Source organism: Mandrillus leucophaeus, unplaced genomic scaffold (genome assembly GCF_000951045.1).
Source record: "Mandrillus leucophaeus isolate KB7577 unplaced genomic scaffold, Mleu.le_1.0 Scaffold691, whole genome shotgun sequence".
NCBI lineage: Eukaryota > Metazoa > Chordata > Mammalia > Primates > Cercopithecidae > Mandrillus > Mandrillus leucophaeus.
Window position 1 is genome coordinate 1,883,025 of NW_012107486.1, and position 24,725 is coordinate 1,907,749.

Consider the following 24,725-nt stretch of genomic DNA (forward strand, 5'->3'; position numbering starts at 1 on the left):
TTTTTTTTTTTTTTTTAATAGACGTCACACTCACAACACATATGTAACTACACAGACAGGCAGAAGAAAATCCGGCAGCCATAAGAGTTTTCCTTTGCCAATCTCCTAACTGGAATTTTGGCTTCTCATGTGTGCATTAAGAGTGGCAAGACAAAATGGAGAAAAAGAATTAATTTGGCTGAGAAAAAAAAATTTCTCCAGCAAAACAAAGTCTACGAAAATAAATAAATAAATAAAGGCATTTTAAATATACCTATAACTTGGATATCCAGTTTTAAATAAGCTGAACATGCTCTAAGAAAATCCTTTTAACTTCCTTATTATCCTACTTTAGCCTCGCCAAGCTGCCAATATTTCTGGCTTTCAAACTTTACTAAAGGTAACCTCATAGGTGACACCAACAAGTCTTAATTAAGGTTATAATTTAACTGCAAGTGTAAAGGTATTTTCAAAGGGGGTAAGCAGTTCTTACAAAATTTAGAACATTTAAAGATTACCTTTAATGTAAATGGCAATCAGTAAATGGCAAAAGCCACGCAGATTTCAACCCAAAAGGATTCATTCCCTAAACCAGGATTGAATTAGCTGCCTTGTAAAGTGGCAGAGGATAAACAAAATATTGCCACATGGTTACAGGTCATGCTCCCAGGCACATGAAAAAAGATGGAGGCCTACAGCAAAATTTGCTACTGACCATACAGAAAATCATGCAAAGCACACCAGATTGGCTACAGCTTAAGACGAACCTCACAAATCCTTTTACATAATTAAAACTTTTCAGAGTGGCCAGGCACAATGGCTCACACCTGTAGTTCCAGCACTTTGGGAGGCTGAGGCCGGTTGATCTCCTGAGGTCAGGAGTTCGAGACCAGCCAGGCCAGCGTGATGAAACCTGGTCTCTACTAAAAATACAAAAATTAGCCAGGCGTGGTGGTGTATGGCTGTAATTCCACCTACTTGGGAGGTTGAGGCAGGAGAATCTTTTGAACCTGGGAGGCAGAGGTTGCAGTGAGCTGATGGCACCACTGCAGGCCAGACTGGGTGTCAGAACTAGACTCCATCTCAAAAAAAAAAAAAAAAAAAAACAAACTTTGTAGAGAATATAAACAGTGATCCTTATCATTCCTGGCCTAGTAAAACATCTAAAAGCAAAAAACAAAAACAAAAAACAAAACAAAACAAAACAAAAAAGCTCCTTAAAAGTTAACGGCTGACAGGGTAGAGAAAAGGAAATAAGTTTAAAGTGCAGGGTTGGAAAGACGCCTGGGGAAAGAACCTCTTACTCTTATGCAAATAGTTTCTTTCCCCTGGGTTTGGACCGAGTCTGGCCAGCCAGTCTTTTGGGGCTGCCTTGGGGCCTGGGCAGCTGCTGTGGCTCATTCCCATTCTGTGTGACCTCACCTTACACACGTGCTGCAGACACAGCCATGCACCCCCCTGGGAGAGAAGTGGGGGTAGGGAGTCGCAGCTCACCCAATCATCCGGCACATGTGTGCGGCCATTGAGGTGGGTGTGGACCACCTGCGATATTTTAAAAGAAAAGATAGGTGCTGTTACTGTCTTGAAAAATAGAAGAAAAACGCCAAAAGACCAAAAGGCTCACAAATGAAAGTGAGAGGTTTTGGGTCTGCATTTTACTGACTCTTCCTCAGATCCCACATTCTGGGCACCAAAAATGTTGTAGGAAAAAACTGGGTTCTTGTAACTTAACCAGGAAAATTCAGGCACCTAGACACATTGTGGGGTGAGTAGGGCAAGGTTTATTGGGTGAAAAGAAAAAAAGGAAAGAGGAACTCTCAGCAAAGTGAGAGACAGCCCTGCTAGCAGGTCCCCACCTGACAGATTGAATCCCAAGCCACCACGCAGGAACTGAAGAGGCCAGTCTCCTCCCTCTGCAACCATTTCCAGGGAATGAACTTCCCCTGGCTCCACCCCTTTCCCCCAGTGCGCAGGTGAGCATTATTCCGAGAGAATCAGTCAGGAAAGGGCAGGTTTCATCCATCCCGGACCAGCAGTCCGGTTTTGCAGCCTTCAAGCTGTTTTAGGCTTGTAGGCGGGCTTTCGTCCGGGACCCTTGGCTGTCTCCTGTCTCTATCACATTCTCCCCTTCATACATATTTATTTTTTACTTATATAATTTTTTAATCCATTTGAGAATAAATTGCAGACATCATGACCGTTCAGTCCTAAATATTCACACATGTATTTCGCAAGAACAGAGCTATTCTCTTATGTAACCATGATAAAATTATCAAATTCAAGAAACTTACATTGATGTAGAACTAAAAAATTCACAATTTTCCCAATTAAGTCATTTCTAGCAATTTTTTTTTCTGACCTAGAACATACAATGTATTTAGCTGCCATGTTTCTTTAATCTCCTTTAATCTGGAACAGTTTTTTTCATGACATTGATGTATTTGAATTGTACATGACGGTTATTTTGTTTCTTGTTCGTAAATTTGGGTTTGCCTAATGGTTTACATGTGATTTGATTGGCTTGTGCATTTTTGTCAGGAATATTATACAAGAGATGTTGTGTCTTCAGTGAATTGCATAAGGAGGTTGGGAAATTTGTGAAATGTTTGCCAATCTAATGGAAGTTAAATGAAGTTACACTTTATTTTGGATTTCCTTGTTTATTCCTGAGGTTGAGCATCTTTTCCCATGTTTACTGGCAATTCATGTTTCTTCGGATTTTTTCCTTGTCTTTGCCCATGTTTTTGATATGTTTTCCTTATTGATTTGTCTGAGTTATTTATAGATTATGGATAGTCCTCCTTTGACAAGTATACGTGTCATAAATGTTCTTCCAATCTGTCACTTGCCGTTTATATTTAGTCATGTCACCCTTTGTTTTACAGAACTTTAAATTTTTAATGTGGTCTAATTCCACCCTATTTTCCTTTATACTTCCTTTTAATGTCTTATTAAAGAAAATCATCTCCTATGCTATAAAGGTATGTAAGTTTACCTCTTACAGTTTTAACATTTCATTATTTACACTTAGATATTTAATCTTCTATGGCACGAGGAGGAAATCTAATTTCATTTCTTTCTGGATGTATATCTTGTTCCAACACCAATATTGAATAACTTGATCTTTCTCCACTGATTTATAATGCCTGCTCTATCATATACCAAGAGCCTATATGTATGCTTGAGTCTTTCCGGATTTTCTAGTCTGTTTTTATGAAAATATTTGTCTAACCTTATGTCAATATAAAACTGACTCAATGACTCTAAAATGACTTGCTGTGCAAATATATCTTACTAACTGGTCAGGCGACCCTTCCATGTTTCATTTTTATTTTTTTCCCTCCCAGAATTATTTTGCCCATTCATAGGACTTTAACCCTTCCATGAATCTTAGAATCATTTTCTTCAAGGTCCTTAAAACATAGGCATTGGAGTTTTTGTTGGTAATGTGTTGACTTTAAATTTCAGATAATTTAATCTTTATGGTGCTGAGTCCCTCCATCCATGAGCATAAAGTTGATCTATCTTGTATTTTATAAGGTTCTATTTTATGTTCCTCAGTATCATTCTATAATTTTGCTCATAAAAGTTCTGTTAATCTTTTATTGGATTTTATTCCCAATGATCACAGAGATTTTATTGTTAATGTGAATATTACTTTAATTACATTTTAAAAATTGATTATTGCTTGTACAGAAATCTATTAATTTTTATAGGGTAATCTTGTGTTTTGTTCTAATGAATTATCTGTAAATTTTCTTAGACTGTTTTTTGTAGACAGTTATTTTATCTACAAATACAGTTTTGTCTCTTCCTTTTAGATGTTTATACTTCTTTGTCTTTAACTTATAGCATCAGGTAGGTCTTCAGATACAATGTTGAACAGTAATTTCATAACAGGAGGCTCCTTCTCTTGTTTCTGACTTTAAAGCATTTCACCATTATGATGTTGGTTGTAGGTTTTTTGTTTATTTTGTTTTGTTCTTAGACAGAGTCTCACTCTGTTGCCCAGGCTGGAGTGCAGTGGCATGATCTCAGCTCACTGCAACTTCTACCTTCCAGGTTCAAGCAATTCTCCTACCTCAGACTTCCAAGTACCTGGGATTACAGGTGGGAGCCAACACACCCAGCTGATTTTTGTATTTTTAGTAGAGACGATGTTTCACCATGTTGGCCAGGCTGGTCTCAAATTTCTGACCTCAAGTCATCTGCCCACCTCGGCTTCCCAAAGTGCTGGGATTACAGGCATGAGCCACCACACCCAGTCAGTTGTAGGTTTTTGTTAGTTAGCTATGACAGACATTTTTAGTACCCAGCATCACATGCCCTCTGTCCATCTCTAATTACAGCTGCAGCTATAGCGGACACTGGTGGCTCATGCTAACAGCATCTCACCTCACGCATGTGCCATGTGTCTTTCTCTTTTGCCCAGTGACTTCTCTGCAATAGCAGGCCTTCTCAGAAACCACAGGAGCCCACTCAGTCCTAGTGTGGGTACAACCTGGGAGTCCTGGGCTGGGGGTGTTAATGTTGCCTGTGGGCATCTGTCAATCATTGGTAGATGGTAGCTTATGAATAGAAGCCTCAGCCTCTAGTCTTTCTTTCCTCTGATGGACAATTCTTTGTACGCTCCTAGAAGTCTCAGTGGTACTGAGACCTTCTTGCTTAGAGCAGCAATCCTGATAACGCACCTTTATGTTGGCTTGCCTCCCTTGCTTGTTTCATCCTCCTTACGGCCTCACTCCTACTTCCTGGAATCAACTCCCAAAAAGAGCACTTAGTACTTTGGTCTATGTCTTAACCTCTGTTGTCAAGAAAATCTAAACAGGTGTCTTTTAATTTCATAGTTTCCAAGAGTTTTTATTATGGATTTCTAGTGAGTTTTATTGAATACTTTTTCTATCATGTCTGTTATGATTACCCTGTTTCTTTTATTTTAATCAGTTAATGTGGTTAATTACTTCAATAGAATTTCTTTATATTGCAACATCTTTTTATTCCTGGGATAAACCTTCCATAGTCATATTTTTTTTGTTTCATTGTTATTTGGTTTTGAGGATTCATTTTTCCCATTGGATTTTATTTGCTAACATTTATTTAGGAGTTTTATATTTGTATTTACATGTGAGATGCAGTCATAATTTTCTTCCCTTATATCTTCCTAATCCAGTCGTATGTAAAAGTTGCCTGCTCTCATTTTATTTTCTAGGTTAGTTTGTATTAGAAAAGGATTATCTATTCCTTGAAGATTAGATAGATAAAATTTACTTGTAAAACCATGTAAGCCTAAGTTATTTGGAGGTTGAAGGAAAGGGAATAAAATTTTAAATAATAGATTAATAATTTTTAGTGGTTATTGATTTGAAATTTTTTGTTTGTTTTGTTGTTTTGTTTTGTGTTTTGAGACAGAGTCTCACTGTGTTGCCCATGCGGGAGTACAGCGGCACGATCTTGGCTCACCACAACCTCCATCTCCCAGGTTCAAGCAATTCCCTGCTTCAGCCTCCTGAGAAGCTGGGATTACAGACGGGCACCACCATGCCTGGCTAATTTTTGTATTTTTAGTAGAGACAGGGTTTCACCATGTTGGCCAGGCTGGTCTTCAACTCCTGACCTCAGGTAATCAGCCCACCTCGGCCTCCCAAAATGCTAGGATTACAGGCATAAGCCACTGCACCTGACTTTTTTTGTTGTTTTTTTGTTTTTGGTTGGAGTGCAGTGGTAAGATTTCTGCTCACTGCAACCTCGGCCTCCCAGGTTAAAGCAATCCTCCCACCTCAGCCTCCCGAGTAGCTGGGACCAGGAGACGCCACCACGCCTGGCATATTTTTGTATTTTTTGGTAGAGACAGGGTTTCACCATGTTGGCCAGGCCGGTCTCAAACTCCTGACCTCAAGGGATCTGCCTCCCTTGGCCTCCCAATGTGCTGGGATTACTGATGTCATCCACCGTGCCTGGCCTGAATGTTTTCTTTCTTTCTTTTTTCTTTTTTTGAGACAGGGTCTTGCTCTGTCACCCAAGCTAGAGTGCACTGGTGTGATCATAGCTCATTGCAGCCTTGACCTCTCAGGCTTACGTGATCCTCCTACCTCATGCTCCCAAGTAGCTGGGACCACAGGTGTGCGCCAACACACCTGACTAATTCTTTAATATTCTATTGAGACACTACCTCCCTATGATGCCCAGGCTGGTCTCAAACTCCTGGGCTCAAGTGATCCTCCCACCTCTACCACCTAAAGTATTGGGATTATAGGCATGTGTCACCACACCCAGTCTGATTTGAACTTCTGTATTCCCAGGGCTATTTTGGCGATTTATATTATTCTGGAAATTTTTCCATTTCATTGAAGTTTTTTAATTTATAGGCACTAGGTGGTTTAATTTATTAAAGTATTATTTATTCTGTTCTAGTTCTTTTTTTTAGAGATGGGTCTCACTGTCACCAGACTGGAGTGCAGCAATGCAATCATGGCTCACTTCAGCCTCAATTTCCTGGGCTCCAGTGATCCTCCTGTCTCATCCTCCTGAGTAGCTGGGAATAAAGGTGTACATCACCACACTCAGCTAATTTATATTTTATTTTTTGTAGAGATGGGTCTCAGTGTGTTGCTTAGGCTGGTCTCAAACTCTTGGCATCAAGTGATTCACCTGCAGCCTTGACTTCTCAGTCTCAAAAATCCTCCTAGCCTTAGGCGCAAGTGATCCTCCTAGCCTTGGCCTACCTCAGAGGCAGGAGGATCACTTAGGCCAAGAGTTTGAGACCAGTCTGAAACTGCTGGGATTATAGGCATGAACCACCATGTTTAGCCTCCCTTTTCATTTCTAATATTTTTGTGCCCTCTCCCTTTTCCCCTTAACACTCTTGCTAGTGCTTTCTCTTTTTGATTAGTGTCTACAAAGAACCAACTTTTCATTGTAATCCCTTTCTCTCCTGCTTCTAGATTACTAATTTCTTCTTATTGTGATCACATTCTGGTTCAGAGGATGTATCTTCTTCTAACTGTTATTCCAACTTTATATAAGCATCTCACAGGCTGTGAGCACAACTTTTTCTACCTAAGTTTCATTTTTATTTTATTTATACTTTGGGAACTGTACTCTGAGCCACTTCTGCCAATTCTCAGACATGGAACCCAACAAGCCTACATCTTTAGTCTCAACTACTGCATTGTGTTTCTATTTAGTTATAGTCCATGAGGGTTTTAATCTTAATTTTAAGCACAGCAATATTTTAAGTATTTTCTCTTGTTATAGCTTATCTATAATTGCATTGCAATGTATTTTAGGAGTGATGGTTAAAGTGTAAACTTCCAACACCATCTTGGCAGAAGGTCAAGCAACTACTGTTCTACTTCCTTGTAGAATTAGAAACTATTGGCTGTGTGTGGTGGCTCATGCCTGTAATCCCAGAACTTTGGGAGGCCAAAGCAGGCAGACCACTTGAGGCCAGGAGTTTGAGACCAGCCTGGCCAACATGGCAAAACCCCATCGCTACTAAAAATACAAGAATTAGCCAGGCATGGTGGTGCACACCTGTAATCCCAGCTACTTGGGAGGCTGAGGCCTGATTCTACTTGGGAGAACTGCTTGAACTCAGGAGATAGAGGTTGCAGTGAGCTGAGATCACATCACTGCACTCCAGCCTGGGTGACAGAGTAAGACTCTGTCTCAAATTAAATAAATAGAAACCATTTATCTGTTGAGAAAAACGGAAATAATTTTGTAGTTCCTAGAGTAGATTTTAGCAAATTCTATGAATAAAAGTTATTTTCTTTTCCTTTAGGATGTTTAAAAGTTAAAGTTATGTCAAAACTGTTTAGGAAGTGTGTAAGGTCAAAGGACCTTCACCAAAAAACCAAAAACGAATACCCAGCCCAGTGGCCTGAGAATGGACACAGAGGTAGCAAGGCAGTCAGATGATGCCCAGGACACAGAGAAAGCATCTTCAGATGATTCTAGCCTGAGCTCAGGAAAGATAAGTTAGAAATTAAGGCTGCATATGGATATTCAGGAGAAGTACTCGCCACCCTCCTTGCTGGCTGTGTCTTAGCAGGTTTCTCAGGTCAGCAGGAGCTTCTGGTAGAACTTTAGTGTGAAGAGGAGGAAACTTATGAAATCTGTTACCACCCACAGAATGAAACCCCTACAGGGATCTCGGTCACTTCTAGAACCAACTTTAACCTACAGTATGAGGATGAGGGCATAGAACCATATTGTTCTGAACACGCAGAAGAGCTTCAGGGACAGTCTATTGAGGATGATGAAAATATGATCCTTGTTGACATTTTATGATGAAGACATAGATCCGATCTCTAGAGAAGATTGCGCTGATCAACAGCACAATTGTTGGACATCGTTTTAGGACCTCACAGGACTTCAAGAGCATAAGGAGAACCATTTAGGGGAGGATTCCTACTGTCACCCCACCTGTGGCAAGGAATTATTCTGGGCTGCCAACCTATGCATGCACAAATTGATTCACTCTGGAGACCAGCCATGTACGGAGCCTAAAAGTGATAAAGGTTTCATACGCACAGTGGATGTTTGGAGGCACCTGTGTAATGTGCATGAGATGGAGTGCTCCAAAATGACTATGGAAAGTGTACTGTGAGAGATCCCTAGTCCACGGTACACCAAAGCCAGCACAGTTCAGATGAACAAAACACAGGGAAGGAGGACTGCAAACCACACATCTGTCCTTTCTGCTGTAAGGGGTTTCACAAATCAAACCTGCTGTCAAGACTTAAGGTGGCCCCTCAGCAGAGCAAGCCATAAAAGTGCCAAGAGTGTGGTGTGGCCTTTGTCCAGGTGGTCAGGTTAAAAAGATATCTATAAATGCACTCTGGACTGCAGTCTTTCTACTGAGATGAGTGTGGGGGACTTTCACTCAGCTGGCATCCCTACAACCCTCAGCAGATTCATTCTGGAGAGAAAGCAGTCTCCTGTGCTTCCTCTGCTCATGCTGTCACTCAGCTAGGGACGTTGAGGAGGCATGATGGATTCATGAAGTGGAGGGACCCTAGTGGCTGAGCTGTCAAGTTTATCTTCACCTTTTGTTTTTATGTCTATTAAGATCTATTCAATAAAACAAGTTTTCTGTCACTAACTTACTCAGTTCAGGCTTTTCCTCCAGACCCTGCCTCTCATGAATGGCTTGAAATCAATCTAAGAATGCAGTTTTTCCCCCTCAGAAATGCCATGGTTATTTCTAGCAGGAATAAGGTATTTACTGATATAGATAATACTGTTTTTAATGGCTGAAAATTAAATACATTATTACAGTTGAGTTTATAGTTGATAAACTCAACTGTAAAAATTATTTAATTCTCAAATAAATAAGCCTTACCAAGAAGCCAAGACACTTTTGTAATCTGGTATTCTGCTTGGTTTCTGAAGGACTAGTCTTTACTGAAGTTTTCTGTAATTGCAATCCCTGCAATGCTTTGCATGCAGTTCTGAATGTAAATGTAGCCTCTTTCCTCAAGTCCATTTGCAGTCTGGTTTATCTTTGTTGTTAATTATTGTACTTTTCAAAAGAAAGTATTTATTTTTCTTAAAAGCTGTGACAATACTTATTTGGATGATTTTTCAAACTACATATACCATTTTATATATTCCAAGAGTAATCATTACATTTATAAGACAGAACATGACTGATTTCCCGTATCAGTAATACATTCATTTCAGTATTTGAAGAAATTTGTTTACCCCTTTGGAGTATAAGCTGTCTTAGTTATCTTGTTTGTTTTTTCTTTTAAAAATTATCCAAAAGATAGTCTTTGATAGGGCTTACTTTGCAAGTCTGTGTTAGCCCTTTTGCTATTATAACTGACTTAAGTTCCTGGGTTTTGGTGCTGGAGACATATTTGGAAGTGGAATTCAAAAGAGAATCTTAATTTTAGGCCAGTTGTTGAGCTTCAGGAGGCCTGTGACTCCTTGAAATTGTAACACAAAACATCAGTAATGAGGGGTTTTTGATAGGGTCCGCAGCTTTTATTGGATTCTTGTGATTGTATTGAAGTAGCTTGTGATTCAAGAAAAGGTTCAGAAGCACTTTCATCATGAAGATTTAGGCAACAGTTGCAGATCTAATTGGTTATAGCATTTTGGAAACTCTGGAGTGATTTTCAGACTCACTCACTCTAATTTTATCCTTATCCTTAGTTCTTTACTACTTTTCTCAGGACTGGATATCAATACAAAAGCACCATCTTTAGTATACTTGTAATAAATGCTTTCCTTCATATTTGTAATTATACGGGCAGTAATCCTTTGCATGGTGTTTCCTTTTCTGCAAAATGGGGATAATATTATAATATAGCCCTCAAAGGATTGTGTTTTAGGCTCTGGAGAACTAGGAATTTCTCCCCTTTCTAGGGAAGACCATACATTGATTTACTTATCTCTGAATTAAGAATTGAAATATACCAAGAAAGAGAGTGACCAAAAGGGATTCATACTTACAATTCCTTATCAGATGTGATGCTGGTGTCCAGATATTTCTGCCCCCTTCTCAAAGGCTCCCTCTTCCTGGGCCCTGGAGCTATTAAGGCTCACTTGGTAATGGGACAGATTACACAAGGGTACCCATGCAACAACTGGGCCTCAACCAGCCGTAGTGGGTGGCCATTGGAGAGAATGTGGCAAGAGGAAGCAGACATGTTTCCAACCCTTCTGGCAATTTACTTAGGGCAGAAATCAGGGCTTGCGGTGACACTGAGTGTCTAGTCTCTTACTCGTTAGGAGGAAGTTGTTCTTTATATTATTGTTTGTTATCTATTGTGGCATTACAAATTACCAACCAAAATTCAACATCTTAAAAAAAACAAGCATTTATTATTTTACACAGTTTCCAAGGATCAGTAATTTGAGAGCCACTTAGCTGCACAGTTCTAGCTGTTAGTCTTTCATGAGGTTTCAATCAAGTAGTCAGCCAGGTCTCCAGTCAACTGAACACTTGACTGGGGCTAGAGGATCCACTTACAAGCTCACTGATGTGGCTGCTGGCGGAACACCCCAGTTCCTCACCACAGGGCCTCTCTACAAGGCTGCTCATGACATGGTGGCTGTCTTCTGCCAGAGCAAGTGAATGAGGGAAAAAGAGAGAGAAAGAGAAACAAAGTATCCTGTGGAAGCCACAGTACTTTTTATGCCTAGCCTCCAAAGTCACACACCATCACTTCTGCTTTATTCTGTCCATTAGAACCGAGTCACTAAGTCCAGCCCACACTAAAAGGGAAGGAAACTAGGCTACACTCTCGAAGGGAGGTATGTCAAAGAATTTGTGAACATATTTTTAAAACCACCACAGTGATGATGGAAAATAAAAATGTAAGCAGGCATAACTTCTAAACCAAAAGGCAAGACATTTGCTACACATTCTCCTGTTGCAGACAGGTAGCCTATTAGAAAGGACACGTAGACCTTACTGACCTTTGCTTAACAATAATAGACAATAACCATTACCTATTAATCTTGATTGCATTCCTGGAAAGGAAAATTATTGCAGACCCCATGTGGGAATATTTTTCAAGGACCTTTCATAACAGATTGTTGTAGGAATTAATTGAGATAATGAATGTAGTGCCCGATCCCTAAAATGAGTTCACTAAATGGTAGTTATTTTTATCCTTTCACCAAGCCTTATTAACTCCACCTCTGAAATCTCTGGCATCTTCTCATCTTACCTCTGTCCCCACTTGTCCTTGACTTCATCTGAACTACCACAAGAGAATCCCTGTATCCCTGTTTTTTGCTTCTTCCATGTCTTCTTTTTTTTTAACAAGAGGTTTTTCTTTAAATCTTAGTGATAACTTATATTTTATAGCAGTTCTATTCATTTGCTGAACCAATCTGCCGAGTTCCTGACACTCCTAAACAGTGAAACTCTGAACCAATTTGACTGAAAGTTGTAGGGTGGGGGTGGTTAAGGAGAAAAATGAGGAGGAGAGAGAGATAAAAACATTATCCAGACAGTGAAAAAATTGTACTGGCATGGTTTAATGCAGAATGGAGAGAGGGAAATTGATGTTAAAAATGAGCTTTCCTGTCAACTTAAACAGCTGCCCTCTTCTGGTTTGATGAAACATTGAGTCACTCCATCTTTGGCAATATGTTCATGGGTCATTGAGTTTGTAGTTCGTATTCTAGTTCTGAGTCTAGCAATGACATCTGCTTGAGTGTTCTGGCAGTTACACTAGTGCTTTACACAAAATTTTCTTCCAAGCAAGATTTTTTAAGGTCTAGTTGGAATTCCTGGGTGATCTATTGTGTTCATATCAGGTTAATATAGCTTTTCAATATGCATGCATTTAGATTATGGAGTGTGTAAATGTTGAGTGCCAAGATTAATTGCTGGTATATTTTTCTGTGTAAGACACAGGCACAGAATGTTTCTTTAGTCAGTGATATGAAACAACAGTGGGCCTTCAAGGAAGTATTACTCCTTTAACTCCAATTTATTCCCCCTGGCTAGGTTATTGACAATCTCCAAGGCATTAATGATTAAGAGCTGCCAACCCAGACTCTCCCAGATTCATTAAGTCATTCACAGGTCTTTGTTCCTGAGTCATGCTATGATTTCTGCTGTGCTATGTTTCAATTTTTATCATCGTTTGAATTTATTGTCATCCACTTTAAAAATGCACATCAACAACTTCATTCCAAACAGAGGCAGTTGACCCTGTGAACAGTCTCTGGAGCAAGCATGTCTAAATGTCAAATCATTACTATGCCAGCCACTTTCTAGCTGTGGTATCTTTCTCCCTTGATTTCCTAATCTTAAAAAAATAGGGATAAGAATCACCATAAGTTTGCTTTAAAATCTATAGTTAACATATATAAAACAGAACAGTTCCTGGCGCATACTGAACACAATGTAAGTGTTGGCTATTATCATTACGATCTAAAGAATACGAGTCATGAGCACTATAGACTGGTGAACCCATCAGGGGAATTTTTATTAAGTGGAAACTTATAAATGAACATTTTTACTGGGTATATTCAAATTAATTTTGGCAACCTATACTGTGGAAACAGCATTAACCCAGAGAGAAGCTTTAAATTCTTTTTGTCACAAAGAAGGCCCTGCCCCTATTTTATTTTATTTATTTTGAGACAGCGTCTCACTCTGTCACCCAGGCTGAATTGCAGTGGCATGATCACAGCTCACTGCAGCCGCCACCTCTTGGGTTCAAGTAATCCTCTTGCCTCAGATTCCCCAGTAGCTGGGACTATATGTGTGTGTCACCACGCCTAGCTCATTTGTTTTGTTATTGTTTTTTGAGATGGAGTTTCCCTCTTGTCACCCTGGCTGGAGTGCAATGGTACGATCTTGGCTCACTGCAACTTCCGCCTCCTGGGTTCAAGTGATTATCCTGCCTCAGCCTCTCAAGTAGCTGAGACTACAGGTGCCTGCCACCATGCTCAGCTAATTTTTGTAATTTTAGTAAAGATGGGGTTTTACCATGTTGGCCAGGCTGGTCTTGAATTCCTGACCTCAGGTGATTCACCCGCCTTAGCCTCCGAAAGTGCTGGGATTATAGGCATGAGTGACCACATCTGGCGAACCTGGCTCATTTTTAAATGTTTTTATAGAGATGGGGGTGTCACTATGTTGCCTAGGCTGGTCTCAAACTCCTGGGATCAAGTAATCCTCCCACCTTGGCCTCCCAAAGTGCTGGGATTACAGGAATGAGCCACCACACCTGGCTTTACCCTGATTTTTAATTACATAATAGAGAAATAAGATTGTCTGCTGTGATGTACAGTGGGTTAATAGAAAACTGGAAAGTAGCTCAGCATAATTTGGGATACAAATGCAAGACAGAACAACCTGTCTTCAAGCATTGATTCTTTTCCAAAGATGTGATTCAACTGCCCCCACTTTGAATGGACAGACTCTACTGAGCAGAATTTGTCCCAAGCCACCTCACAGCTGGTTGGCTTCTCTTTTGTCCACTCCATGTACTGTTGCCTTCTACTTGTGTACCACTGTCTGGTCCAGTGATCTGTGACTACTGGTTCCAATGGGATTCCTTTCTTCTCTAATACCTACTCAGCATGACCCTTGCAGTTGATGTGAGAAAAGACTGGTTGGGACAATTTTCCTTAAAATCTGAGTTGTTTTGTGATAGGCCTGAGGGACTAATGAACTTCTCTTGGACCTATTCAGTATGTTCTACCCCTTATATTCCAGAAACATAGTATATAGCACCAAACATACCCAGCACAAGCAAATCCAGCTTTTCTGCCTATTAACAAGTACACTCACTCCTTCTCCAAAGCTATGCCCATGTGGAAGCCATACCTAGATACCACACTGCAGACCTTTATCAGTATTCAAGGTTAGGGTGCAGCAAGTTATATGGTTAACAAACAGCCCGGTGATTCCTATGCAACCAGGCTTAGGGGAACAACTCTATAAAAATTATAAAACAAAACCAAATTCTTTAATTTGTAAAAACTATACTAATGACCATCTTTAAGAAAGGATACAATGAAAAGGAGTAATCCTACAATGAAAAGGAGTAATCCTTCAGTCTTCAAATATTGTATTGATTCTCTAGAAAAAAAGGTTAGCTTTTGCTCTCTTCATAGTCACAAGTTCATCTTGTGACTTATCTACCAATTTAAAGCTCTTGCATTCAGCCAAAGTTTCCATCGTATAGTAGGATCACTCTAACTTTTACCTACTACTATCACTTCTATTTTTCCCATGCAGATGCAGAAGCTGAAGCCCAAGGTCACATCAACAGTAAAGGGTGGGGACCGACCCTTTTATTAAGGTTACCTTGGTCAAACAAGACACAAGACTATCTAGTTATCTAGCTGTCTAGCTCTCTCTCTCTTACTTCTCTTTCGCGCCCCCATGTATCATGAGAATGATATTCAGAGGTCACACCCTAGGTCCAAATCAGGTGGAACCCAAGAGAAATTCAGATTTGGCATTCTTTGGTGGCAATTTTAGGAATATACTGAAGGTACTCCCCCCAGAAGGGCACTATACTTTCTTATGGAATATCTTATTTAACTTCGGTAAGGTAAGAAGTGCCTTTTGCTTATGTGCACCAAGGACATCTGTGCAGTCATAGATTCCTCACAGTTGAGGTTCAGCTAAGAACTACTGACTTTATACAGATCACTATATGCATCAATACACTTTGAAGAATGGCTGTTAGTAATGCAAACTTTGAAATAACCTCTTAGGTAACTGTGAGTCATGTAGGCTTTCATACCTGGTTTTAATGATTTTGAAATGCAGACAAGCCAATGGCACTTGGGCAAAGGGTGTTTTATTCACTTCAAGTCAAGGCTGATGATTCAGACAAATGTAAATGAACCCAAAAGGTTTCATGAACCACGGTCAAGGCTTTGTGGAGAAATTATAGATGTCTCTATGTAAATGGGCCAATTGCTTTGTAAATATCACATATGACTTAAGCCCTCAGAGTGCAAACAGGAAAAAAGGCAGCCAGAGAGAAGGCACATATGAATTTTGTGGGTGAGACTCGCGTTAGATCTACGTACTAAATTCCACTATAAAGAGCAATGTACTTCTTTTTCAGATGCTAAGGCTGTCCTGAACTTCCAGAATAACTGGAATAGGACATAAACTACCTTCTCTAAGATAAAGCCCTTCTCTACTTGAACGCCAGGACTCATAAAGAAATATCCTAAGGGTAAAGCCATTTCTGCAGTCAAGTGAAATGATGGAATGTTGGACTGGGTTTGAGTCCCTCCCACAAAGGCGTTGCTTTGGGGGAGTTCATCATAGGGACCACTTCTGGGGATTCCTTTATGTACGTAAAAAACTAAAAGCATCTTTCTCTAAAGAGTACTAGTCCTTCATTCCTTCTTTTCAGTATTTGCATATGGCTTTGAGGGTAGGACAAGTTAGTCTTTTTCCCCACCTTATCCCTGGAGCCCTGCCCAGTGCCCAGCATGTAATTCTAGAAGCAGTTTCTGATTGATTCAGGTTCCCCAACCCAAGGAACTCAACGTTTGATCAGCTCTCACTACTTTGTCTTTCCCTTTTCCAATTGTTTATGACCTCGGACACTCAGAACCACTGATGTGAAACCACACCCCTGGGTGCTCTCTCGGTGATGACTTTCTGTTCAAGGGATCAAATATATAATCAAATGGACCACTCATGACCCGCGACCTACTGGGAGGCGAGGCTGACCAGTGAGGCTGGCAATACCATGTGAGTGGGTCCACCTGGGAAGGTTCCAAGTAGTGAGGTCGACGACGATGCTGTCTTCACTCGTCAGAGGAGGAAGGGATGGGTTCTTTCTTGCAGGTGCGGTGCTTGGCTCGGTGTCGTTGGAGGTGATTGGATCGGGTGAAGGCCTGGCCGCAGTCCTTACACTGGTAGGGCCTCTCTCCGTTGTGCATTCGTATGTGCTGGGCCAACTCAGAGGCAATGCGGAAGGCCCTGCCGCACTCTGCACAGAGGAATCCCTTCTCTCCGGAGTGGATCTGTTGGTGCCGCTTCAGGGTCGAAGAGCGGGCAAAGGCCTGGCCACACTGCGTGCAAGGAAAGGGCCTCTCGCCAGTGTGGATGCGCTGGTGGCGCACGAGGCGCGAGGGCTGCGCGAAAGCCACGCCGCAGTCAGCGCACTTGAAGGGTCTCTGGCCGGTGTGCAGCGTCTGGTGCTCGGACAGGTTGGAGGACTTGGTGAAGCACTTGCCGCAGGTGGGGCAGGGGAAGGGCCGCTCGCCCGAGTGCACGCGCTGGTGCTCCACCATGCGGCTGGCCACAGCGAACTCCCGGTCGCAGGCGGGGCAGCGGAAGGGCTTGGCTCCCAGGTGCGTGCGCTGGTGGCGCAGCAGCGACAGCGGCTTGTTGAAGGTCAGGCCGCACTCGGAGCACGGGAAGGGCTTATTGTTGCTGTGCATGTTGCGCTGGTGTTTGCGCAGGTCCGAAGAGCGCACGAAGGCCTTCCCGCAGTCTGGACACGGGTAGGGTTTCTCGCCTGTGTGCGTGCGGATGTGCTTCCGGTGGTCGGAGGACCAGGTGTAGGCCTTGTCGCAGAAGGAGCATTGGTAGGGCCGCTCGCCCGTGTGCAGGCGCCTGTGCTGCTGGAGCGTGCCGCGGTGGGAGTAGGCCTTCCCGCATAGCTCGCACGCGTAGCGCTTGGCGCCGCCGCGCGTCTCAGCGGGGCTCAGCAGCTTGCTGGGCTTCTGGAAGGCTCGCCCGCCCCGCAGGCGCCTGCGCGGACGCGCTTCAGCCTCTCTGTCCTCGCGCCCGCCCGCCTGGTTCTGTACTTTCCTGCTTCTTTGCGCTTTTGCCAGTACCGCGGCAGTCAGGCTGGCTGGGGTGGCCGACGCCTGCGCTGGTGTGTGTGTCTCTCGCGTGGAGAGGTCCCAGTTGCTCCCTGGCCCGGGGAAACACAACAGAGAATAGTTCTCTGCGGACGTGTCTGCACTTTTGTGCGCACAGAGATACTTTCCATTGCTGGGGAAGCTGGATGGGACAGCCAAGACTGTGCCCTGGTTGGCCCTCGAGTCTCCATCATCACCCGCAGGTAGTCGGTCCCCAAGAGGTTGCATCTGACCTAACTTGTGTGCGAGACCACTGGGAAGGGTACCCAGAGCTGTGCTTGCTCCTGGGGAACCCTGGGTCTCGTTGATCTTTGCCACATCTCTGCTCCAGCTGGCTTTCCCAGACATTTCTACTGGTTTCTGCCGAATGTCCCCAGCGCTGGAGGAGTCAGAGAATTTCTCTTCCTCTTTGTCTAGTGGATGGGGCCATGGCAAGTCAGGATTGTCATATGTTACTGGGGAGCTGCCCCTTGGACAGGCCACCGGGTCAGCAGGTCCCTCTTTTTTGGCCTCCCCACCATCTTCATCATCACTCTCTAAGTTCATGCTCAGCATCTGGGTGTCATGAGCCGCCTCAGTCAAGCTGCTGAGAGGAGACACCGCTCCCCACCTGTCCTGGGAGTCCACTTGTGCCATGATGTTCAGGCGCTTCTGTTGCCTGCTCCTCTGAGGAGGAGTATTCTGCTTGGCTCAGGATACCTGCAAAAATAAAAGTATGAAGAGAAAATCACAAAAAATGTACTTAATCACTTTCATGAGCAGAGGGATTGAGGTTCCCACTACAGCTCTGTTTCCAACTGGTCTCCATCCCAGGCATATTGTTGAGCCTCACTGAGGACAGAGGCCTGGCTCTGCTGAAAATTCCAGTCATCCTTATTCCCTCTGGAGATCCCACTTGCTAGAAGCCCCAGGAGACCATGCTGTCAGGAATAGCCAGGGTGGGCCATTTGCTGGGTGCCAGCTGTGCCCTGCCCTATCTAGGGTGCTCATCCCCAGCCGCTAACCAAATGTGTCCTTTGTGAGCATGGGGGACAACTTGATGAGATGGTAGGAAGCAAGCTCTGGTCCTCCTAAGGCACTCTTACAGTGTCCTCCACTCGGGAAGCTGGAAACCAGGCTGGCTCTTGCTTTCTCTGCCAGGAGTGGAAGTCTGCCATCCCATGATGGTGTCAGCCAGGGTTACCTCTCAGGCCCTGGACTGTGTAGGCCACCTCTTCCAAAGATAAGGAGCAGCCCTTGGGAGAATGAGGGTGAGTCAGGAAGGCACCAGCTGCCCCTCACTGATTAAGCGGGGTTTCTCAGGCCCTTGTAACTTCTGAGGAACTCCTGACTGCCAGGAAGGCTACCCATAAGCACCCAGGGGGCAGAAGATGCCCACTGAGAGCTTGACCTGTCTTTGAAATTTTGCTTCATCATAAACATTCAGGAGAGTCTTACATTTTATGTCGCATTTTTGTTTTTGTTTTTAATTGAGACGAAGTCTCGCTCTGTCACCCAGGCTGGAGTGTAGTAGCACGATCTTGGCTCACTGCAACCTCTGCCTCCCAGCTTCAGGTGATTCTCTGCCTCAGCCTCTTGAGTAGGTGGGATTACAGGCACCCACCACCATGCCTGGCTAATTTTTGTGTTTTTAGTAGAGACAGGGTTTCGCCATCTTGGCTAGGCTGGTCTTGACCTCCTGACCTTGTGATCCACCTGCCCTAGCCTCCCGAAGTGCTGGGATTACAGGCGTGAGCCACTGTGCCCAGCCAGTCGCGTTTGTTTTATAGAAAATAGTATTAAAGTTACCTTGGGTTTAAATGTTTAGTCTTCCCCCAAGTGTGCCATACTGATCCCCTGGCATACCGCAGATGCCCGCTGGGCTACACACCTCCTGACTCAAGAAGCCAGATGTAGGATTTCAAACATAAGGCATGAGATATGAGAGCCATTTGGGTTTTATTTTCAAACTAATTTTATCTTAGCTTGAAGACATAGAGGAAGCCTGCTGGAGGATTGGTTAAAAAGGATTGGGTGACAGATTTTAAAGGAGTTACTAGAGAGGCAGCGTACTGAGGGCCTCTCTGGGGGGAAAATTGTTGGCCAGAGGGCTAAATCTGCTTTAGTCTGGAGAGAAACTTCTGAGAATCCCAGAGGGGGTATTAAAACTCTCATTTTTCTGGGCACATGTTATGAGCCCGGCACTATGTTGAGTGCTTCACAAACATAATTTCATTTATTCTTCTCAGCAAACATTAAGATAGATGCTATTGGGAGGCCGAGGTGGGCGGATGATGAGGTCAGAAGATCGAGACCATCCTGGCTAACACAGTGAAACCCTGTCTCTACTAAAAATACAAAAGAATTAGCTGGTGGTGGTGGTGGCGGAGCTTGCAGTGAGCCGAGATCGCGCCACTGCACTCCAGCCTGGGTGACAGAGTGAAACTCCGTCTAAAAAAAAAAGACAAAAAAGAAGTAACAGCTCAAGAGAACATTTTAGAACTGGATACCTGAGCTCAGGGGTTTCATCTACCTGCCCAAGGCCACACAGCTCATAGACAGCAGCAGTGGGGTTTCTCTCTAATTTTAAGGCCATTAAGCCCCAAATGGTCCTGCCTCCCAGCTGTGGCCTTCAGACTGAAGCCTGCTCTGGGGCTGGGCTCTGCCCAAGAGCAGCTGCAGCATCCTGGGGTGAAGAGTTGTGGCTTTCTGTAGGCATCAAAGCCCCTTGTGTTTTCTGGGCCAAGGAACCTTGGCTACAGGGCCTCGCTGCTGGGCTCCTCCCTGCTCTCATTGACCCAGATTGCCCTCCGCCAAAGAGAGAGGCCAGTGGCTGCCCATCAGAGCCAGGACCCATGTTGCAGAGACCACTGCCTGGGGTGCTCAAGAGTATTAGTCACTGAGTATTTACCTTCTGAAAGCTCCTTCTCTCTACTTCTGCCCACCTTTCACTGCCTTCTCAGAAGGGATAAAAGGAGTGATCGTTGTATTTGGCTGATCCAGTTACCCTATCCCCATCTCATTAAACTTTTCTTTCCTGGTGTCTGCCTGATCATGAGCCCAGTTACCCTGTGTGTATGAAGAGGGAGCAGTATGGAGGAATCCTAACTTTCTACTCTGGATACAGAAGCCATGGAGGGAGGGAGGACACATTGCAGTTGTGACTGGAGTTCGGCATCTAATGTCTCTTTATGCCCTCAAGCCCAGGGACCACCCCTCTTCCCTCACTGCTTCCCTCACCCATCACATGGCAGAGGGTAGCTCGCATGTCTTTTGACAGGAGCCCAGGTCTGACATATTTTCAGCATAGTGGATCTTAGGGAGTGAATGTGTAGTTCATAGAGGGGACATACCACTAGCCAACCTCACAGAACTTACTCAGACCAGCAGGCTTGATCTGGGGCTGTGGGTCCCCCAGCAGGGACAGCAAAGGAATGCTGGATTTGTATGAAATGCATGTCTTAGGTCTCTTTCTCTCTTTATGACAGCATACTGCCTGTTTCTGTGGCACTGTTCACAGATCACTGACTTTACCCGCTCCCCACGCCACCTCCAGCACAAATACCCCATTTTCCACAGCCTGTGTCTCATTCTTTTCCTCTGGGCCATAGGGGAGCCTCCTTAGGGTGGCACACAGCCCTCCACTAGCTAACCAATCTCTTCTCCAGAGCCTGTCAGGGGACTCTCTTTTCAGATGAGGAATCCCTCCTCCATGTGAAGCCATATCCCCAGTGAATACGTCCTGCCATCTTCCTCCTGCCGCTGCCACAGGCGTGCTCTCGACCACCAGGAAGACCTGGAGGCAGGCAGGGGCACAGGGAGAGATTTTCTGGCAGTCTACACAAATATACCTGGTCTGAAAGAGGAACACTGATGCCATGGTATGGCGGGCCCCTCTGCTCCCCAGATGTGCTAGTCCCCAGAGGCTGTCAGAGCACAGTCCTTTGCTGGAACTTCCTCTGCACTTGCCAGCTAGGAGTGGACCAAATGCAGCGTCTGACTCCCCAACCTCATACATCCATCAACACTCTGCAGAAGCCTACCCTAAGGGCTTGTTGCAACCCCAGCCCATACCCCTCTTCTTTCCTTCATTCTTTCCAGATTGTACTAAAGTCCATCCCAGGCAGCCACCTCCTACTTTCTCATCTGCTTACCGCCTTCAGGCCTTGCTCTCCACTCCTGGCTCACACACAGACAGTTGCTTACCTGGGAAATGCAGACAGCAGTGTGGGCTCCCTGCCCTGGCTTCTGTGACACGTGGGCTCTCAGCAACAGGAACCAAAGTTGGGTACAAATCAGCAGAGATGGTGTCTCTGTCTCTCACGCTTTGTGTCCAGTCCAGCAGCTGCAGAGAGAGCCTCTGGAGGTGGGGCCAGTGTAATACACTCAACCTTCCTGCCTGCATCCAGAGAGCAGCCTGGGAAATAGAGTGGGGCTGCCCTCTCTCACTGCCTGAACCGATCCTCTGACTCCCTCTGCTCCTGCCTCCCCTCCCTGCCAAAGCCAGCCTTCCTCCTTCCCTCCTCGCAGTCATCCTGCATGTGGCCCTATGCCTCCTGTTCACTTGCACTCCTTCCTTCCACAGAGCAGTCCATCCTTCACTTTAGCCCTGGTATGCCCACGGGCCACATGTCACTTGTGGGCTTCCTGGGTAGCATGCTTTTTCCCTCCTGGAAGGCAGAACAGAGTATTTGGCCTATATGCCCACCTCCCTATTCTAGTACCCACCTTTTGCAGGACTGTGAGTCGCAGAACTCGGGGGTTGGGATTCCCAGAATTCTTTGCAGCAGCCCATTCATTGGCTCAAAGATGCCCCCAGCCTTTTAACTGGGAGTAGGGGTGCAGGGAGATGGTTTTCTGTCTTATGCATACAGATGCCAGGCCTGTCTGGGGTCTCTTTACACTTTCAGCATTGGTTCCCATGCAGGCTCATTTTGAAGAGAAGGATTGGCCCAAGGTAGAAGATTCAGTACACTGAGAATTTTTATCCACTCAAGTCTAATGTGCATTTATTAGGATGAACATTCACGGCATTAAAATAGGTGATGGAAGTGTGGTTCCTGTGACATCACTAGGTGGTCACAAAGTATACTGACTGACAGTAGGGTCTGGATCTGGGTTTGAATCTTACCACTCACTAGCTGTGTGATCTTGGGCAAGTTATTTAACTTCTGTGTGCCTTAGTGTCTCATCTGCAAAACAAGGACTAGGATACTGTTGCCATTATCGAAGTTTGGAGAAGATTAAATGAGATAATGCATGTAAGGAGCTTAGCTCAGTGTCTGGAACATAGCAAGTACCCAAAAACGTTAGCTGCTTTCATTGTTATTATTGATGATTTTTTAAAATTTTATTTTAAGTTCCGGGATACATGTGCAGGATGTGCAGGTTTGTTACATAGGTAAACATGTGCCATGGTGGTTTGCTGAGCCTATCAACCCTTCCTTCACCGAGGTATTAAGCCCGGCATGCATCAGCTATTTTTCCTGATGCTCTCTCCACCCCGCACTCCCCCAACTGGCCCCAGTATGTGTTGTTCCCCTTCCTGTGTCCATATGTTCTCGTTGTTCAGCTCCCATTTATAAGTGAGAACGTGCGGTGTTTAATTTTCTGTTCCTTTGTCAGTTTGCTGAGGATAATGGCCTCCGGCTCCATCCCTGTCCCTGTGAAGGATATGATCTTGTTCCTTTTTATGGCTGCATGGTATTCCATGGTATATATATACCACATTCTCTTTATCCAGTCTGTCATTGATGGGCATTTGGGTTGATTCCAAGTCTGCTATTGTGAATAGTGCTGCATTGAACATATGCATGCATGTATCTTTATAACAGAATGATTTATATTCCTTTGGATATATTCCCAGTAATGGGATTGTGGATCAAATGGTATTTCTGGTTCTAAATCTTTGAGGAATTGCTACACTGTCTTCCACAATGCTTGAACTAATTTACATTCCCACCAACAGTGTAAAAATGTTCTTATTTCTTCGCAACCTCACCAGCATCTGTTGTTTCTTGACTTTTTGATAATCGCTATTCTGACTTGCATGAGATGATATCTCATTGTGGTTTTGATTTGCATTTCTCTAATCATCAGTAATGTTGAGCGTTTTTACATATGTTTGCTGGCTGCATGTATGTCTTCTTTTGAGAAGCATCTGTTCATGTTCTTTGCCCACTTTTTAATGTGGTGGTTTGTGGGGGTTTTTGTAAATTTGCTTAAGTTCCTTGTAGATTCTGGATATTAGACCTTTGTCAGATGGATAGATTGAAAAAATTTTCTCCCATTCTATAGGTTGTCTGTTCACTCTGATAGTTTATTTTGCTGTGCAGAAGCTCTTTGGTTTAATTTGATCCCATTTGTCAATTTTTGCTTTTGTTGCAATTGCTTTTGGCAATTTCATAAAATCTTTCCCTATGCCTATGTCCTGAAAGTTATTGCCTAGATTTTCTTCTAGGGTTTTTATAGTTTTGGGTTTTACATTTAAGTCTTTAATTCATCGAGCATTAATTTTTGTGTAAGGTGTAAGGAAGTGGTCCAGTTTCACTTTTCTGCATATGGCTAGCCAGTTCTCCTAGCACCATTTATTAAATAGGGAATCCTTTCCCCATTGCTTGTTTTTGTCAGGTTTTCGGAAGATCAGATGGTTGTAGATGTGTGGTTTTATTTCTAAGTTCTCTTTCTGTTCCATTGGTCTATGTGCCTGTTTTTGTACCAGACCATGATGTTTTGGTTACTGTAGCCTTGTATAGTTCAAAGTTGGGTAGCATGATGCCTTTAGCTTTGTTACTTTTACTTAGGATTGTCTTGGCTCTACAAGCTCTTGTTTGGTTCTATATGAATTTTAAAATAGTTTTTTCTAACTCTGTGAAGAAAGTCAGTGGTAGTTTAATGGGAATAGCATTGAATCTATAAATTGCTTTGGGCAGTATGGCCATTTTCACAATATTGGTTCTTCCTATTCGTTATTGATGATTTTGTTGTTTTTAGGGAAGACATCATTCCAAGGCTTCTTTTATATCCCCGTGGCCCTGTTGAAGCTGCAACTCTTCTGAACAGCAGTTTTCAGAATGTGATCCAGAAAAACAGGTTTCACTGTCCCCTTGGTGTTTTTAAGGCATGGTTTCAGAGGAAAGAGGCAGGCAGCAGAGACATACCTCTAGGTCTCTGAGTCTGAATATCTGGAATAGGGTTCAAATTCTGAAGTCCATAGAGCCTCTGAAATAAAGTGCAGAATGTGGCAACTATGTGGAATGTGCTGTTCTGACAAGAGGATTCTTGAAGGGCCCATGATCCAAAAAATGTTGAGAACCACTGGCATTTGGGGAGGGCATGGGATAGGGAGAGTAGGTGAACACTTAAAATAGCTCCCATAGCCACGCTATCAGTTGGTGCTGCCACTAACCCGCATCCCAACATGGTTGCTCAAAATATCC

General features: G+C 43.6%; 1 protein-coding gene across 1 annotated transcript; it reads right to left on the minus strand.

Moving 5' to 3' along the window:
• Positions 1-14,514: 14,514 nt before the first annotated feature.
• On the minus strand, positions 14,515-21,639 carry ZNF648 (zinc finger protein 648). The gene is made up of 2 exons (XM_012002629.1): positions 21,493-21,639; positions 14,515-18,006 (listed from the first exon to the last, which is right to left on the minus strand). The coding sequence occupies exon 2, from the start codon at positions 17,941-17,943 to the stop codon at positions 16,243-16,245; it is 1,701 nt and encodes a 566-aa protein (XP_011858019.1). The 5' UTR covers positions 17,944-18,006; positions 21,493-21,639; the 3' UTR covers positions 14,515-16,242.
• Between the last annotated feature and the right edge of the window lie 3,086 nt (positions 21,640-24,725).